Genomic DNA, 19,491 nt, shown 5'->3' on the forward strand with positions numbered 1-19,491 from the left:
CTAGAAATCAGTTATGTGCATAAAACTGTAATTTGTAGATTTGTTAGTGCAGCTGTAGTCCCTGGAGGGTTTCTGAGTTATTGCAGAAGACACTTGATGGCTGGGCCTTTGCCCATGGGGGTTGGCCAAGCACAGCCCAAAAGCACTACATGGGACTGCCTTTCTGTGGGCCCACCACTTGCAGGAGGGTCCGCAGGGGATTGGTGTTTTGTGGATGGTGATGGTCAGGAATGGAGGTCCTGGTGTTCTGATTCCCAGTTGACGAATTCATGCATATTTACATGGAACATCACCTCCTTGATGATGAGGTGAAGAAGTACCAGCTATCTAGATATAACTGGGCTCATTTCAATGCACAGCTGGGGCTTTGGAACCAGTCTCCTCAAGAGGAACTTGACTCTGTACCACTCTAGTTTTGCCCTTGGTCAGAGGCAGTGGGTATTCTTGTATCCCCCAAGGTCAGTACCTGTATGTTGAGGTTTTTCTCAGTGGACGAGAGGGTTGCTTCCAAGTGCCTTTGGGTTACAGAATGAGTCCTGACTGTCATTTGAGTTTATGCACACTGGCTGGGCACACTGAACAACAGTTCAGTGTGCTTCTTGGACTCACTGGGTGGGGTGCTTGGAAGGTCTTCTGCTAGGGATTCCATTGTCCTGCTGGGGGATTTCAACACTCACGTGGGCAATGACAGTGTGACCGTTGGGAGGAACGGTCCATCTAATCTGAACCCGAGTGGTGTTTTATGCTGATCACAGTTTGTCCAGAAGTGCACTTGGCACCGGGACGCCCTAGGTTGCAGGTCGATGCGATGATTCATTTTGTAATTGTATCATTAGACCTGCAGCCATGTGTCTTGGACACTCAGGTAAAGAGAGGAGCAGAGCTTTGAACTAATCACCACCAGGTGATGAGTTGGTCAGACCCAGCGTGCTCAAACCTGTTGCGAGAGTGCACTGGGAGCATCTGTCAGAGGCCCTGATCTGCAAGATCTTCAATTCTCACCTCCAGCAGAGCTTCAACAGCATACTAAGGGAAGCTGGTGACATAGAGTCTGAGTGGACTGTGTTCCACACCTCTATTGCCAAAGCAGCTATAAAGATCAGTGAGCAAGACTTTTGGTTGGCCTTGAAGCAATGCTATCATGTGTCTCAGGAAGTGGAAGAGGCATTCCCCCCACACTACATACATTGGGGTGACTGGCCCATTGTTATAGGTCATTTGGTTCCTGTCTGTCTGTTGAGGTGAAGAGAGTGCTGACCGAAGGCCACTCCTGAATGAGTTCAGTCATTTGTGGGGGGGCTCAGAGTAGAGCCGTTACTCCACATCGAAAGGAGCCAGTTGAGGTGGTTCAGGTATCTGACTAGAATGCCTCCTGGCTGAGGTGTTTCTGGCATGTAATTTCCCCATTGTGGGATCAATAAAGTATCATCATCATCATCATCATCATCATCATCATCATCATCTCCTCCAACCGGAAGGAGGCCCTTGGGCAGATCCAGGTCATGCTGGAGAGATTATGTCCCTCAGCTGGCTTGGGAATGGTCCCGTGTCCCCCCAAATGAGCTGGAGGAGGTGGCTGGGGGGGAGAGGCAGGCCTGGGTGTCTCTGCTTAGACTGCTTCCTCTGCAACCTGGACACAAATAAGTGGCAAACGATGGATGTAGAATATTATATTAACACCAAGCAATTATAACCATAGACCAAGGATATTAAGCTCACTTTAGTTAATGGGTAACATGTAGCCCACTTTGATCTCAAGTAGTGAAGGGGGGGCAAAGCATAAAAATGTAATTTTCTTTTAATGTAAAGAACAACAAGTATGTTCTAAAAACACAGAGTGAACAAACAGACCATTTACAAAACAGAAAATGAACATCTGAGATATCTTACTAATAATAATTGTAGCAATATAACTTACTGCATGTGCACAGCATATCACAGTCAGTCTACAAATGCAAAATACCTTCACATGCAGAGTTTTTAAAACAACTGAGCCATTTCACTCTTTGATTCAAATACTTTCTGTGTTTTCTTCATAGTAACACTGGCATCACCTCATGTCAGACATTAATGACTTCACTGCAATTTTCACACTTTCCACAGCACTCCAGGGGGCTGAATTGGACCATTTGGTGGGATGGTTCTGGCCCTTGTTCCTTATGTTTGATGAAAACACAAAAAGTTATTCTAAAGCATTTTCAGCCAGAAATATGAAAAAATTAGAAGTTATTTTTGCAGTTTAAATAAATACTCTGCAGTCCTTGTATATGCAGAGAGCAGCAAAGTATTCAGAACTTAACTAATCAGTTAATCACTATTGTTTATGCCTTTTTTCCCTCCCATATAATGAATGCAATGACAGCACGGTGCAAGGTTAACAGCCGAGTAGTGTGTTTGGTCCTCTGCTGCTCGTCACCTGCTAACTAAAAGGCATGTTTGTGTGTGTGATGACTTGTGGGTAATTGCTCTTGTGCTGACAAAGAAGAGAACTCGTGGTGTTAGGTCTCTAAAATCTGGAGAGTGCAGTTATGAAGCGGATGTGATCCTGCTGGAGAGGTGCCAGTTTGTCATCTCTTGCTCTCAGCTCACAGCTTCATTACCTTTAGTCATAGCTGTTGTCAGCCTGATCAGTTCTCTTGCCCCACAGTAATTTCTTTACTTCAGTTCAGTTCCACTCAGAAAATACCCACTGAGACCAAGTTTGAGACAAATTGAGAGCGATAATTGCTGTAAACTTGGCTCTCAGCGTTTGTATTTTGACTCTCTAGCTAGCTGCCCTCTTAACTTGACGATAAGAGCTGCTTGCAGCCCAAACTTACAAGCCTAAATATGAAAATATTTCTGTCAATTACATAATCACATAATTTCATATCTCATTCTGGGGGATGGTGCTCTGATTCCTAATGCAAATGTCCCAAATCCATCAGGAGAGGCAAGGAAGCTGTGTGGTACTGTTGTGATATTAGCCCTGGTGTAGCAGTGATACTTCTGCTAGTTTGCATACACTTAGGGAGATTTCATCTGTTCCTTTGACATCTATTGACGACAGATGGTAGATTCACGTCTAATCAATGTGACACAAAGTCTCCAGGTCTCAATCGTATCAAGAACGAACATACTCAGTTTTCTGCTGGCTATAAATTGCTGCTTGAAACCACATAGGAATCTGCAGCAAGACAAGTCTGACATTAAGCAGCAAAGGCAGGACAGACAGGATTTGAAGGCTCTCTGGTTTCTTACAGCGCAGGCATCACATGATGAATCAGGCCCAGAATCAGAGAGCAGAGAAATAGTTTTCCGTTCCATTTTCTGTGTAACTTTCTGCTAGTCGAGTCCTCCTCTGCAATGCGGCCAGCTGCACATCCGTCTACAGTTTATCTAAGTAGCTCTTGGGACTGTCTGTGCTTTAGCTGTGTCCACACATGACTGACGTGTTCATTAAAGAGATAAAAACTCTTCTTGTTAACACTTAGCTTTGGTAAGACTTTACTACTACCGGTTTGTGAGCACAGAGATGTGGCAGGAGTGTGTGTATGTGTGTGTGTGTTTTTTCTCTCTTGTTTTGATTGCAGCAGTGAAATGTTGTTTCTTGGTTATTGCAATGATCTTGTAGACCAGAAGAAATATGTTAGGACTGCTGATAACATTACTTACAGATATGTTGGGAATAATTGGGGAAAATTTTGTTAGGGAAACTGATTCACTGTCATTCTCACTTGTCCATGTGTCTTCATAGGTAAAGACACATGGACAAGTGTCTGGACCTTGTGGAACATCTGTTATCGTTCCACAAGGTCCAGACACTGTCAAATCTCAGCATACAGTTCGGTCCATAAGTATCTGGACATTCACCTTTTAATTGAAGCGATTTAACAAAATTATTGCATTAACGGTTTAGGAATTACAGCCAGTTTTCTTGACACTCCCTCATTTTCAGAGGCTCATAAGGAATTAGACGAACTAACAATTTTAAATGTAAGGACTGCTCTTGTCAGATGTTCACTGCAGCCAACTTCAATTGCTGCTTGTTTTTGGGTCTCTGCCTTCAGTTTTATCTTCAGTAACTGGACAGCATGCTCTATTGGGCTGAGAATAATCAATTTATTTGCTTTGAGAAATTCTTGGATTGCTTTTGCAGTATGCTTTGGGTCATTATCCATTTGAAGCTTTGTCCGAACAGTTTTGCAGCATTTGTCTGAATCTGAGCAGAGAGTGGAGCCCTGTACACATCAGAATTCATCTGGTAACTTCAGCCTAATGATGGCCTCCTTCACTTGCATGTACATGCAAGTACAAGTTCAACACTTGGACTGAACTCCAGATTTTTATCTGCTTAATTAGTCATGCAATAATAAGGGAACAGGCCTCACCTGCCCATGAAACTGTTTATCAGTCAACTGTCCAATTACTTTTGAGCCTCTGAAAGTGGGGGACGATGTATGAAAATGGCTTTAATTCCTAAACAGTTAACACAGTACTTTTATCAAACTACCTAAATTAAAGTCTGCACTTCAATCCCATCTTCATTGACCCACTGTGGTGGTGTACAGGGGCAAAATTACTCATGGACCTAACTACACTGCTCAAAAAAATAAAGGGAACACTCAAACAACACAATATAACTCCAAGTAAATCAAACTTCTGTGAAATCAAACTGTCCACTTAGGAAGCAACACTGATTGACAATCAGTTTCACATGCTGCTGTGCAAATGGAATAGAAAACAGGTGGAAATTATTGGCAATTAGCAAGACACACTCAATAAAGGAGTGGTTCTGCAGGTGGGGACCACAGACCACTTCTCAGTATCTATGCTTTCTGGCTGATGTTTTGGTCACTTTTGAATGTTGGTGGTGCTTTTACACTCATGGTAGCATGAGACAGACTCTACAACCCACACAAGTGGCTCAGGTTGTGCAGCTCATCCAGGATGGCACATCAATGCCAGCTGTGGCAAGAAGGTTTGCTGTGTCTGTCAGCGTAGTGTCCAGAGGCTGGAGGCTGGAGGCTGGAGGCTGGAGGCGCTACCAGGAGACATGGAGGAGGCTGTAGGAGGGCATCAACCCAGCAGCAGGACCGCTACCTCTGCCTTTGTGCAAGGAGGAACCGGAGGAGCACTGCCAGAGCCCTGCAAAATGACTTCCAGCAGGCCACAAATGTGCATGTGTCTGCACAAACGGTTAGAAACCGACTGCGTGAGGATAGTATGAGAACCCAACGTCCACAGATGGGAGTTGTGCTCACAGCCCAACACCGTGCAGGACGCTTGGCATTTGCCAGAGAACACCAGGATTGGCAAATTCGTCACTGGCACCCTGTGCTCTTCACAGATGAAAGCAGGTTCACACTGAGCACATGTGACAGACGTGACAGAGTCTGGAGATGCCATGGAGAGCGATCTGCTGCCTGCAACATCCTTCAGCATGACCGGTTTGGCAGTGGGTCAGTAATGGTGTGGGGTGGCATTTCTTTGGAGGGCCGCACAGCCCTCCATGTGCTCGCCAGAGGTAGCATGACTGCCATTAGGTACCGAGATGAGATCCTCAGACCCCTTGTGAGACCATATGCTGGTGCGGTTGGCCCTGGGTTCCTCCTAATCCAGGACAATGCTAGACCTCATGTGGCTGGAGTGTGTCAGCAGTTCCTGCAAGATGAAGGCATTGAAGCTATGGACTGGCCCGCCCGTTCCCCAGATCTGAATCTGATTGAGCACATCTGGGACATCATGTCTCGCTCCATCCACCAACGTCACATTGCACCACAGACTGTCCAGGAGTTGGCGGATGCTTTAGTCCAGGTCTGGGAGGAGATCCCTCAGGAGACCATCCACCACCTCATCAGGAGCATGCCCAGGCATTGTAGGGAGGTCATACAGGCACGTGGAGGCCACACCCAATACTGAGCCTCATTTTGACTTGTTTTAAGGACATCAAAGTTAGATCAGCCTGTAGTGTGTTTTTCCACTTTAATTTTGTGTGTGACTCTAAACCCAGGCCTCCATTGGTTAATAAATTTGATTTCCATTGATGATTTTTGTGTGATTTTGTTGTCAGCACATTCAACTTTGTACAGAACAAAGTATTCAATGAGAATATTTCATTCATCCAGATCTAGGATGTGTTATTTGAGTGTTCCCTTTATTTTTTTGAGCAGTGTATATGTCTGTTTCATCCCACATTTGGATCAGTCCATAGGTTTACTGCTACTACACTGTCTATTCTCTGGCCTATTTTCTGTGAAAAAAGTATTTGAATGGTTTGAGGCATTTCAAAGTGTGCATTCTGTCTTCTTTGTCCTCTTTGTCTCCCGTATAGAAGGAGATTATTAAAGGACAGGTTGATGAAATAGGAAATGTTTGCCTGTGAGCAGTCAGTGGATGATGTGTCTTTAATATAAAATCTCTGGGGTTGATAGTGATGTTGACCATTGATGATTGGCAGAAGTGGTGTCTCTTCATGATTCATGTTTGATTTAGGTTTAAATGGGTTCTATATTTCACCCACCTGACAGAAGGTTCTGGCTGCAGGAAACGTTACTGCAAACCCATTCATGTCTTACCTTTTTTCTTGTGCCATTTACCAAAATTCAAGAGTTCTCTGAGGGTTCGAGTAATGCCTGTGTATGCACGGCTTTTAGCTTAAAGGTGAAATATGTAATGGTGTTAAAAAAAAAAAAAGGGTCCTTTTTAAATGTTTCTAACTAGCTGTCATTATATTGTGTAGAAGGTGTAATATGAGGCTTTGCATGTTGATGATTGTGATGAACTGTGGTTGTGTTGCTGTCTAGGCTCTTTTCATTATTCAGTTTAACTTCTGTGCATGTTTTACGTGTCTTGGGCTCCATCGTGTTTGTGGAGCTAATGGTGTCATGTTTCAGAGAGGTTTTAAGGGGGTGCCACACGTTTACCAAAACCAGTTTTATTTTTTTTATTTTTTATTTAAACCGTTATTTAACCAGGCGAACAGATTAAGAACAAATTCTTATTTACAACTGTGGCCTGGCAAAAGGGGAAGCCTTTTGAAGGGAAAGGAATAAAAGAATAAAAAAAAAAAAAAAAGTTATGGAACTTGGGCTAAAACTAATAAAACTGTTGGTGTGTAAAGCCCAATGCAACTCTGTGATAGTGACCTATAACAATAAATTACTCTTTCACCCTCCAAGCACGCACAGTAGATATGCACTATTTAAACAAACCTCTTTCCCTTTGGCATCACCTTTTTGGTCATCATCCTGCAGCTTTTTCCCTCCAAAGCTCTGCGATACGGTGACCTTTCTGTGGATGTAAAGGTCAGCTTGAATACAGCACAAAAGGTTGGTCAGGTTTCCCAGAGAGCGGAAGAGCCTGTCATAAACAGCCTTTATGACTGAAAATACCAGATAAGTTATCGCTTGTGACGGCTTTACGTATCAAAGCCCTGAAATATTTTGGGTACATCAAGTTCTTTTAACTGATGCTCTCAGTCAGCCTAATGAGCATAACAATTTTAGGAACTGTGACATTTTGAACAAAACTCATTTAATGTTTATAACATTTTCTTGTTCTTCTGTAAAGGCAGAAGGCAGTTCACCAACTGTAAAAAAACAAAAAACAAAAAAACAATGGATGAAAAGGTGTAATTTTTTTTTAACTAACTTTGTCAGAATGTGGGGGCTATTTGACTACATTGAACTCAATGTCATGTTCAAGAAACCCGTTTGAGATGATTTGAGCTTCGTAAAATGGTGCATTATCCTGCTGGAAGCAGCCATCAGAAGATGTCTGTCTGTCTGTGTTAGTTGTGTGATAGATTGGTGAACTGTCCAGGATACCCTGCCTTAGATGTTGTGTTGTGCGTTCAGAGATGCTCTTCTGCATATGAGTGATTACTGTTGCCTTCGTGTGTCAGCTCAAAGCAGTCTGACCATTCTCCTCAGACCTCTGGCATCAACAAGGCATTTTCACCCAGAGAACTGCAGCTCACAGGATATTTTCTCTTTCCAGACCATTTTCTGTAAACCCTAGAGATGGTTGTGTGTGGGAAAATCCCAGTAGATCAGCAGTTTCTCAAATAGACCAGCCTGTCTGGCACCAACAACCATGGCACGTTCAAAGTCACTTAAATCAGCTTTCTTTCTGATTCTGATGCTCAGTTTGAATTTCAGCAGCTGGGGTTGACCATGTCTAAATGTACTGAGTTTCTGCCTGTGACTGGCTGAGTAGTTATTTGCATGAATGAGCAGCTGAACAGGTGTACCTAATAAAGTGGCTGGTGAGTGTGTAGTGTACTGGATTTAGCTTAAAGCCTGTTTTCATCTGTTGTCCCTGAATGCAGGCCTCTAATGAATCACAGCTTGCTAAGAAAAACAGATAAGAACCATTGTGGTCAATTAAAACCTGGCACTCAAAAGCACAAACATAATAAACCACCCCACCACACAAAACAGAACAAAAAAAGTGCAATCAGCAGATAAACAATAGTCAATTACTATCAGTGAATCAAAAGAATGGAAAACAAACCAAAATTCAAATTGCGAGTACTTGTGCTGGCCACATTTTGTATCACACAGCTCTATCAACCTTTTAGCATCTGGTACTTATTACACTCACACGTGTCTCTTTCCCATTCATTATATTTAATACAGTTATCAGGAATATTGGAGTTAAATGAACCTAATGTAACATGTGTAATGCAAGTCTTGAGCAGCCACTGATGGATTCTAATTGATACAGTTTGTCATTTTTAATTTTTTTTTTTTTTTTAAACCATTCAGCCTCAGAGTGAAGTGTGACTTCACGCTGCTGTTTGAGCCTCACAAAAGCCACACATGGTAATGGAAGTACTCGGAGATGGTTATAAAACCCAAGAGAGATTTTTAACTTAATTCATTTAATGTTTTTTTTTTCTGGACTGCGCCTGAAACAAGCACTCTTGGAAATTGAGCACTTTGTCTTTTGGCAGAAGTGCCCGCTCTGTGCGTGTGTGTGTGTGTGTGTGTGTGTGTGTGTGTGTGTGTGTGTGCTCAGTGGGTGATGACAGAATTACTTTGAATGGAGTGAAAATATCACAGACTCATGCATTACATATCACAGCTTTCTTACTGCTCGGCTGACTGAACATTGTTTTAAATGGATCTTATAATGACTGCCCTGTCCACAGAGAATCAGTGGACTCTTAAGAAATAATTACTGAAACGCAGGAGAGATGTGCTTTTGGGTCCTGCCATTGGAGATGAATGGCATTTTGTTTTGTTTTGACACAATTATAACTATGAAATTAGTTCTTCAATTAAATTCTTGCCTTTTGTCTACAGTAAACCATTATTTTTATTCACAAAATAAAGGGTTCGAATTTAAAACAGAGTTGGAGGGAAAACAAATACACAACCAACATGTCATAGCAGTGTGTTGACCCGTGGCATATCTGCTCACTGAACAGCTTTTATAGAGAAAACAATAGATGAGTAATAAAAGAAAAGCTGCTACGCAGACGTCTATCTTCTTTATTTCTTTACATCTGGAGCAGAAACAGTCCCAGGTCAAAGGCACATTTCGCAGATTCTCTTCAGACTGTATCTACTGACAGACTTTTCAAATGCAGATGAAATTAGTTTGCTTTTCTTTCTTTGTACCCTTATTCCGCTAGTGCATAATCCAAAATGTGTCACTTTCAGAGCGTATGGAGATTTGAGCGATTTAAAGGCGGGCTCCTTAAAGTCTTCCATTTAAAATTCATTGAAAACAGATTTGAGGAAGATGGTATGCGTGGGGGGTGGAATCAATTTGAAACGGTTATGAGTTATGAAAACAAATTCCACATTGATTGGCTTTCACGCTTATCTTTCCCTGTGTAAACAAATAGTCCACAGGAGGAAAATGCAAATTGCATTAGCCTCAGTGTGGCTGAAGGTCAACATCAGCTGATACAATTATGGGCAGTTTAGGCTCGCCATACTGCTTTGGAATAATGAAAGCAGGCACTTAAACATGAACAGCAGCTTTAATGGTGGGGAAGTGTTTGCTCCAGCAAACTCCAAACTACACTTATTCAAACAGAAATATCAATAAGCTTTTTTTTTTTTTTTTTTTTTGCTGTTTATTATAAGATTGTTCACTTTCATTAATCTGGCCTAAACACAGACGTATAAACTATGAACCGAATAACAATCAATGTAACCTTGAATGAATTTTGTATCCTTACCTATTAATTCATACTGAAAGGCAAAGTTTTAATAATGCAAACATGCTGAAAGTATAAACAGAATAAATCAGCGAGCTCATCTGCTGAATCGCTGAGCTGCTGCTGCTCCTTCTCTTTGTCAGGCTGGAGTCGCCGACACGAACCCTGACCATGGAAGCTCCCAGGGGGGTGGAAGTGAGCGCTACCAAAGGGTCGCTGAAGGTCAGCGGTCGCAAGGACCTACAGCTAGAGTCCACTGAAGGAGAGGTGAGGAGGATTAGTGGGGCTTTTTTTATGGTGGGGTTTTTTTGGCTTGTTTTTTGTTTTGTTTTTGTTTGGTTTTTTGGGGGGTGGGGGTGGGGGGGTGCTGTGATGTAATTTTTTTAAAAAATATTTACCACAGGAGCTTTGAAATGAAGCACTCAAATGTGATTGAATTTATTTTTAGCTTTGATATAGGAGGTTTAACAAAACTATTGTATAAACTCTCTGGGAAATAAGAGGCTTTTTTTTTTTTTAACATAGTCTCCACTTTCACAGACTCAAAAGTCTCTTTCATTGTTTCCTTAATCATAAATTAAAGAACTCACAAGTCAGAAGTTGATTCCAAGTGTTCAGTTTATATTCATGAAAAGAATGTATACACTGGTGCATTCATGAATGCAATATTTATTCAAGTCAAGAGCACTGGAGTGGAAGTAGGCCAGGCCTGGAACAAGATTCTTTGGACAGATAAAACTAGGAAGTACTTGTAGCTCATGGAGGTGGGAACCCCAGAGACCCCACTGTACCATAATATGATACCCAACTTTTGACATGATATTATTGCAATTTTAAACATTTGTGCTGAGTGTTGCATTAACATCTACTGTGATTTATCACCGTTTTTCAACTGCAAATTATGTCCCCAAAGGTAAACTTAAACTCAATATCCATTTTATCTAATACAAAGTTCTCAGTCTGTTTCTCTCATTTCAGTCATTTTGATTGTTGCAAAATGAGATTGTCAAGCAGACAGACTGACCAACACTGTCACTAAAACCAGTCATAAATATTGCATGCACCTGGCAGACTGATCTGCTTGTATTAGATTGTAGTCCAACTTAATCGAATGGAAACAGGTGTGGACTATTGTACTATTACAGGTATATTGAGCATGAGACAGCAGTAACCAGTCCTCTGTGAGATAATGAGGAAAATATGTCTCAAGTTAATGCAACCCTTTGCTGTTCTCAAATTTCACTCATCTGTGAAAAGCACAGGGCGCCACTGGTGGACCTGCCAGTTCTGGTTTTCTATGACAAATGCCATTTGGGCTCCATGGAAGTCATGAAGTCTGTTTCTGGTTGTTTGTTCAGAGACATTCACACTAGTGGCCTGCTGGAGGTCATTTAGGGCTCTGGCAGTGCTCGTCCTGTTCCTCTTTGCACAAAGGAGCAGATATCGGTCCTGCTGATGGGTTAAGGACCTTCTAAGGTCCTGTCCAGCTCTCCTAGAGTAACTGAATGTGTCCTGGAATCTCCTCCATGGTCTTGAGGCTGTGCTGGGAGACACAGCAAACCTTCTGGCAAGATGTGCCATCCTGGAGGAGTTGGACTACGTGTGCAACCTCTCTAGGGTCCAGGTATCACCTCATGCTACCAGTAGTGACACTGACCCTAGCCAAATGCAAAACTAGTGAAAAAGTCAGAAAAGATGAGGAGGAAAAAAATGTGTGTCCTCCACCTGTAAAACCATTCCTGTTTTGGCGGTTGTCTCATTGTCGCCCCTCTAGTGCACCTGTTGTTAATTTCATTAACACCAAAGCAGCTGAAACTGATTAACAACACCCTCTGCTACTTAACTGACCAGATTGATATCCCAGAAGGGGAGAAAGGGCCAAGGTAAAGTAGTGGAAATAGTCAAAATGTTGTGTGGCGTTTGCTCTCGCCGGGTTCTCTGGTTCCGGCCACAGCTGACTTGATGCTGTACTCTGATTAAAAAATATTCCTTTAATTTTTTTTGAGCAGTGCATATGCATTCTGAAAATCAGAACTTGCTACTGGCAGGTCACACTTGGAGAAGAGTCAGAAATTGGAATCAGTCGAACAATCTGCAATCAGTGCATCTCTGGTTTTTGAGCCAGTTTAATCTTAGCTTTATCGTCCAGGATGATGGTGAGATGCGCCCTCATGTCCATAGTATTCCCAGAGTATTTTAAGACACTCCTTGCAAATCCCGTGTGTTATACTTGTCTCCTTTATCTGTTCCTTGTTTGAAGAAAATCCAAAATAAGTCCATACATTTGATTTAAACGCCACTTTTCTGATTTCTTTCTCCAGTGCCTCCATCTTTGTTTTACCAGCTTCGTCCTACATGCTGACGTCACCTCTGCTGACCTCACTAGAAGAAAAACCTCAAAACCTCTTGATATTGAACTAAAAAAACAATTAATTTTATTACTCTAATACTAAAAAGTTAGTGTTGTATATACAATTTACATACTAAAATATCAATATTTGGTGTGTCTGTAGCTATACAATATTGCCACTCAAGCAGGTTATGTGATTTGTTATTTTGTTTGTTAGCAGGATGATTCAAAAAATTAAAGATGATTTGCATGAAAATTTGGCCAGAGGTAGGGCTTGGCCCAACTTATTTATTTCAGATTTGTCATTTTACAAACTAGCCTAAATCCAGTTATCCTTCTGGATCCAAGAACTTATGCATGGTGTGGAGGAAATTATCAGCCTTGGCTGAGTTTTGTAGTCCCTTGTTGTGAATGCTGATAAAAGTGGCAGGGTAAACTCTGGACCGTGGCTCTACTTCCTGCTCAGATTCAGCCAAGTGCTGTAAAACTAACAGGACAGCTTTTTACAGCGCAAATGAAGAGTGACCTTAAACATTCCAAAACAATGCAAGAGCTTCAGAAGGCACAATCAGCCACTTTGATTTCAACCCAACTGAGCCAGTTTTTTGCTTATTTAATATATATATTATATTATTTATATATTTGAAAACTGAAGGCAGAAAGGTCGTGAACAAGTTCAGACAGAAGGCAGCTGCAGTAAAGGCCTGGCAGTGCATTTGGTGATGTCATTGATTTCAGACTTCAGGTGGTAACTGACTCCAAACTATCTGCATCAAAGTCAAAAATGCAATCCTTATATTTATGACTTTTATCCAGTTACTTTGAATATGGTCCTGTGACAATGGTTGATGAAAAATGGCACCAATTCCTGAGCGGTTCATGCAGTGTTTTTGTTAAATCCTTTGACTGCTTATTTTAAATGTAGGATTAAAGAGTCCTCCATGGTTTGCCTTCGTATTTAGTTGCTAGAAGTCTTTTCTAACTCACTGTTTGGTTATAAATCAAAGTTTTGGGCACATTTGAACCCGGTGCTGGTGGCAGATAGAACCAGATCTCTAGAGTTCTAATAATGCTTGCTTGGAGCATAGTCAGTGACTAATTGGGGACTCTTGGCAGTCTGTTTAATGATTGTTGAGCCATTTCAGTGTGAACCAAAGCAGCGACCCCCACCCCTCAACTGACACTGTTCTCCCTTGAGTCACTAGTGTGTGGCCAAAAAAAAATGGGCAATTTAATGTTCCAAGCAAAAACCACCTTCACTGCCGACTCCTAACTCATTTGATCAGTGCTGCTGTATTTCACTCCACCTGCCACTGAATTTACTGATTGCACCACAGTCATTTATCAGTTCCAGTTGGTACTATATCACTCCAGGACACCTCTGACAGTGTTATTTGAATGACTTCCAGCTTGTCTCCAACGTTTGTCCTTCCAGATACTTTTAGATGCCAGCGCCATTCAGTTTGGAAGCCTCCCGCTCGGCACCTACACAGCATCGCCCAGGCAGGCCTCACAGGAGCAGGCCGTGTACGAGGTGTGCGTTTGCCCCAGCGGCAAGATCTACCTCTCTCCTGCAGAGAGCAGCTCCACCTGCCAGGCCATGAGCAACATCTGCCTCTGGAGCTGACCTGGGAGCAATGTCGGTTGAGCGGAGACACATATAACGTCTGCTCCGGAGCTGCAGAGAGTGAGATGGGACTCTTCAATGGTACATATGGCAGAGAGCAGGACAGTGAGGCAGAGTTGGTAAAAGAGACTGCAGTCAGGTCAGCACAAAAGTTGCTGCCTGCAGTGCATTAATGGAGGTCAGGACTCTTCCACCGGTGGTGTCTGAGGATGGAAGTCACAGCAGCACTCTGAAATCAGGAATATCCCACATGTAGAGGAGCGTCTCCATCACCTCATTAGATTCAGAGGACACAACTTTTATTTTTCTACTCCTGGCTCAATGTTTGGCAGGCAGTGAGTGTTTTTATGATTAAGAAAGAAGAGGTGGGAACAGATGAAACACAGGTGCCTTCAGCTTTAAATGGCTTCATTTTAAAACTGTCTGTGCAGCTGGAGTCAGACATTATCTGTAATGGTAGAAAGTGGAGTAAGCACAATGATGTTTTTCCTCTAAAAATCCCATAGACTGAATATAAAAGATGGACATAGCTACTGTGACACCACCAACAGGTGTGTAAAGCCTCGGGCTCAGGTTTTTGATGGTCGCCATCTTTGGTGGCCAGACACAGCGACCCAGGGGGTAGATCTGATAAAAACTAAGTGACACAGCACACTCAGACATTAAGAACTTGCTAATTACACGGTACTCCAGCCCAAAAGCATTCCCTATTTTTATCGTCCTTTGTGGCCCTAATGGCGACCATTGTTTTAAAAAATTATACTGACTTCAAGAAGACCTGAAACTACTGATTGAGGCACAAAACCTGTCAGGAAATTTTTTTTTTTTTGTGGTCATAAAGTGAGAAGGAGTCTAGCTTCTTTTTGCAATGAGAGTCGCCGCCTCCTGCTGGCTATTAGCAGGAATGCAGGGTTATCCACATTGGCTTCATTTTTCATATACTGTCTGTGAAAAATCCAGATTGTTTTTCTTTGAATGATCATAATATGTGTATTTGTTTTCTACTTTGTCAGAGGCTGTGTAGCTTGACATTAAACATGTTTCTATGTGGCACACATTGTTCTTGATCTTTAACTGATAAAGTGAACAAAACTGTTCCCAAGGTTAAGGTAGAGATTTCCAAAGACTTTGCTCTCTAAGATAAATATGGCAGCTTTTCTTCCTGTGTACATGAGTACATTAGTTGGTAAAATAGTGTCACTGAGAGGGCCCATTCAGTTGCTCTTTGGAAGGTTTCATCATGCCTTTCGGATGAGAGGTGAAACGTCTTCAAGAAACAAAAAGAAGTCCAGTCGCCTCTTTCAAGCTCCAGAGACTTTCATCATGCAATGTCATATTCAGTCAGCTCCTGAAAATGAAGTTTATATCAATCAAGGACAAGGACAACTCAAACCAATAAAGAGTGAATGTGAAGTGATCAAAATTTCCAGAACAATTTTTCAGTGGACCTTGTCGTAAGTATTTATTTGAAATTTGAGTCACTGATGGGGGGGGGTAGTCTAAATGTTGTGTGGAGTTTGCTCTCGCCGGGTTCTCTGGTGCCTGCCACAGTCCAAAGACATGCAGTAGATGTGAGTGTGAATGGTTGTCTGTCTGTCTGTGTAAGCTCTAAGACAAGTGGTTGACCTGCTCAGGGTGTAAATTATTTTACAATGTAGTGTACACCTAAAGTGATATTGACTTTCTTGTTTGTTTGTTTGTTTGTTTTTTTTGGGGGGGGGGGTATAAAGTGCTCAGCTGGTACTCCAGTCTCCTTCAAACTAGTGGATAATGTATGTAAACCTCCAAGTAAAACCACACTCCATATGTAATCTCCTGAGGAGTAAAGTGCTGCAACAATAGAAAAGTGTTAATTAAGCTGCTGCAGATTTGTCCCACTTGGCCAAATTACAAGGTGTCTTGGTGCACATTTGGCAATGATGCATGACAAATGTAAATATGAATTGGATTATTACATTTAAATGTGCATATTAAACTTGGCACAAAAAAGTAAGTAAATTTGTGTTTGGTCAACTATTTCTTTGTTGTAACAATGCTTCTTGGCAATAAATCTACTGTTGGAAAGCCTGTTAATTTCCCCTTAAATGGTGCCACATCTGCAGGGAAAATGCATTTGTGGGTTGAGCAGCAGAGTTGAGTATGTGGGTTGTGTCCATGAAAAACTTTCCAAATCTTCTCAGCCAACGCTAAACCCCAGGTGCTGAAAATCAGGTGCCTAATTAGCAGCACCTGTGAGCGTGGACCCTGCTTCATGGGTCAGTTGGTGTCTGCTCCAAGCAAGCCACATTTGGCTGGTCTGGATAGGGCAACTTCAAGCTGGTATTCAGCAAACCCAAATTACAACATTATTTGGAGTAAGGCCTAGGACCATCTCCAAATTGAAGGCCAAGTTTCGTGTAACATGGGATGTCAGAGACAGGCTGTGAACTGAGCTTCCTGAGAATCATAGCGCAAGACCAATGTGAGTTTCTGCAGCCAGTCGCAATCCCATATCTCCACAGTCTGGGACCGAACTCTATCTTCCAAGATGACAACACTCGCTCCCACAGAGTGGGGTTTATCAGAGTACATCCAGAATTTGGAGTTGAGAGGATGGAATGGCCTGCCTGCCGTCCTGCTTTATAAATAAACTTGACTTGACTTGACTGACCTCAACCCCACTAAGCACTTGTGGGATCAGCTTGGGTGTGCTGTTCGTGCCAGAGTGAACAACACAACCACATTGGCTGGCTTGTGACAAATGTTGGTTGAAGAATGGGATGCCATCCCACAGCAGTGCGCGACCAAGCTGGTGGCCAGCATGAGGAGGAGGTACCAGGCTGCTGTGACTGTGTATGGTTCTTCCACATGCTACTGAGGCCCCTCGTTTGTTAAATGAATAAGATGTTAAATTGCCAACGTGTTTGTTTCTTCAGACTTCAATCATCCAATCCAATAAATGAAACCAAACAAGATTCAATAGCAGAATAAGCTGTTTGGCATTGGCAGAGAAGATTTGGAAAGCATTTCATGGATGTACCCCACATACTCCACTCTGCTGCTCAACCCACAAATGCATTTTCCTTACAAATGTGGCACCATTTAAAAAGAAATAAACAGGCTTTCCAACATTATAAGATTTATTGCCAAGAAGCATTGTTACAACAAATAAATAACCAAACAAACACAAATTTCCTTACTTTTTGTGCTACATTTATTTAATATCTTTAAATTACTTGCAGAGTGTGTCTTCTGTCATATGAAATAACTCTGTGGATTTCTGAAGAGCTTTAAAGTCAAAAGAAAGACACAACATGTTATCCACCAGTACTTCACAGCAGTGATTTTTTAGCTTCTCTTCTCTGCTTTCCAAACAGCCTGTGGTGGTGGGTAAAGAAAAAAAAAGAAAAAAAAAGTATAGAATTCTTTCTGAATACATTTCTTCTGTCTGTTGCATCGTAGCTCTTTAACATTTTAGCCACATTTTCTTGCAGAAGGTTTATGCATTTTCCATTCTGCATGAGAGACCGTGGGGGCTTCTGTTATTGTGATGTCACGGTGCAAAACCTCTACAGATTGGATGTACTGGATGATAGAATTACACAAAGTTCTGGAGTACTGCAGGTTGATCCGCTCATTTCCCAAACTCCACCCAGTTAATCGGAGTAGGCTCAGAGTTTTATTCTTATAAATTGGGAGACAAAAAGGGAAGATTTTGGAGTACTTACGATGACAGTGAAGGAAAAAAAAAAAAGCCTTGCTTTTCCAGCCTTAATGCGGCCTCAAGAGGAATGAACAGCAGTCTGAAAAAGCAGCAGAAATGATTCAAACCTGCCTTTTAACAGACGCCGTTACCTCTCTTTTTCATAATTCTCTCTTTGCCTGTAATGTTCATCTTGCACAGGAGCAGGAACATTATAAAGCCTTTTCTCTGCCACAGGCAGTCTGAACAGAAGAGGCAGAGGAGAGTGTTTAAGGAGCAGGGTTAAGAGCTGATATTATCAAGCCCGCTGCTGTACATTCACGACTGGGTGCACTTCACACGTTTTCTGCCTCTAATTAGGTCCAAAGTTGCCATCAAAGAACCCGATTGGCGTCGCGGGAACTCTGTGGCTGCTGCATTTTAAGTCCCATTTTACAAGAGGGCTCTGCAGCAGCAGGTAGTTCAGCGATTCACACAATTAACACTGTAGGCCCTTCAGAAGTCGCATCAAGTCTCCAAACAAATAACAAGCTCCCCTCCACCTGCAAGAATACATGAACCCCATACAAAGGGGGCAGGTGAGAGGGTGGTGCAGATGTGCAAAAAGGATTTCAGAAATCAGTTCACATTGGGGAGTTGAATGTTTTTGCTCTTAGCAAAGGACGGCCTGCAAACAGACACCATATGCTTAAGACCTCAGAGTGTGGCTGCTTTGGATTCACACCTTCATATGCATATCAGTTAAGAAGCTCAATGTGGATGTTTGTTTCTGATCCTGGGGAAAGGAAAAAAACAAAAAACAAAAGCATGATTGTTTGGAGTGTTGGAGTGCCGAGCCAGAAAAAGTTCACATTTCTCTTCAGTCTGTGCTTCTGTTCAAACCTCTCCAATTTACACACCTGTTCAGAGCTCACGCTGATAAGATGCCATATTGTTAGAATGCCAGCAGTTTTGTTTTTTCCCCTTGTGTACTCTGATATTGCTCTCCATCCACAGGTTGGCTCGTGGTTAGTACTGTATTACCAGACTGTACAAACAAGCGAGTATTCAAGATTTTGAGCCTAGAAATGCCTTGATTGCAGCTTGCCAAGCTTTGTTTTACTTGCGTCTTCACATGAAATATTAAATGCATTCATAGCCTGACTACAGTTGCAGACTACTGCATGTGCAGCCACCCACATAACAAAATAACTGAAATTAAGGCTGCAACACAACAGTCAGTTGTCAGTAACACAAACCTGTAGTGCTTGTTGTGGGTGTTTTATTAATGGTTACAGTGGAGAAAGCATGTATGACAGAAGAAATTCAAACTGCTGACATTCCAGGTGCCCCAAGAGAGGTGTGTGTGACCCATGATTTTACCTCCGTGTGCCCTAACAGTGAGTTTATAAAATATAATTATTTTGGATGAAGGGTGTTTTTTGGTACTTGAATAGGAATTACCTCTGCTGCACATTTTAATCCACTTGATTTTGCTGCCATCTATTGGACAATAGTTACAGTTTACATAATTCAATCAACTCCGATCCAAAGGTGGATTACTGCCTGAACACAATGGGCGCATTCCCAAGAGCCTACTCCACGAGTTTACTACGAGTTAATTACTTTATAATTTAATTTACTGCAGACACATGTGCTGCTCACATCCATTAAATAAGCACCTGAAGTTGAATCCT

The 19,491-nt window shown here is 42.1% G+C and overlaps 1 protein-coding gene across 1 annotated transcript in view; it reads left to right on the forward strand.

The window, feature by feature from the left end:
• Window positions 1-15,318, forward strand: part of LOC115775136 (zeta-sarcoglycan-like) — a 58,804-nt gene extending 43,486 nt beyond the window's left edge. Inside the window, exons 7-8 of the mRNA XM_030722651.1 lie at window positions 10,300-10,423; window positions 13,942-15,318. Coding sequence (XP_030578511.1) covers window positions 10,300-10,423; window positions 13,942-14,133 — 316 coding nt within the window. The 3' untranslated portion in view covers window positions 14,134-15,318. The remainder of the gene's footprint in view (window positions 1-10,299; window positions 10,424-13,941) is intronic.
• The last annotated feature ends 4,173 nt before the right edge of the window (window positions 15,319-19,491 follow it).

Source organism: Archocentrus centrarchus, assembly GCF_007364275.1.
Source record: "Archocentrus centrarchus isolate MPI-CPG fArcCen1 chromosome 18 unlocalized genomic scaffold, fArcCen1 scaffold_23_ctg1, whole genome shotgun sequence".
Taxonomy (NCBI): Eukaryota; Metazoa; Chordata; class Actinopteri; order Cichliformes; family Cichlidae; genus Archocentrus; species Archocentrus centrarchus.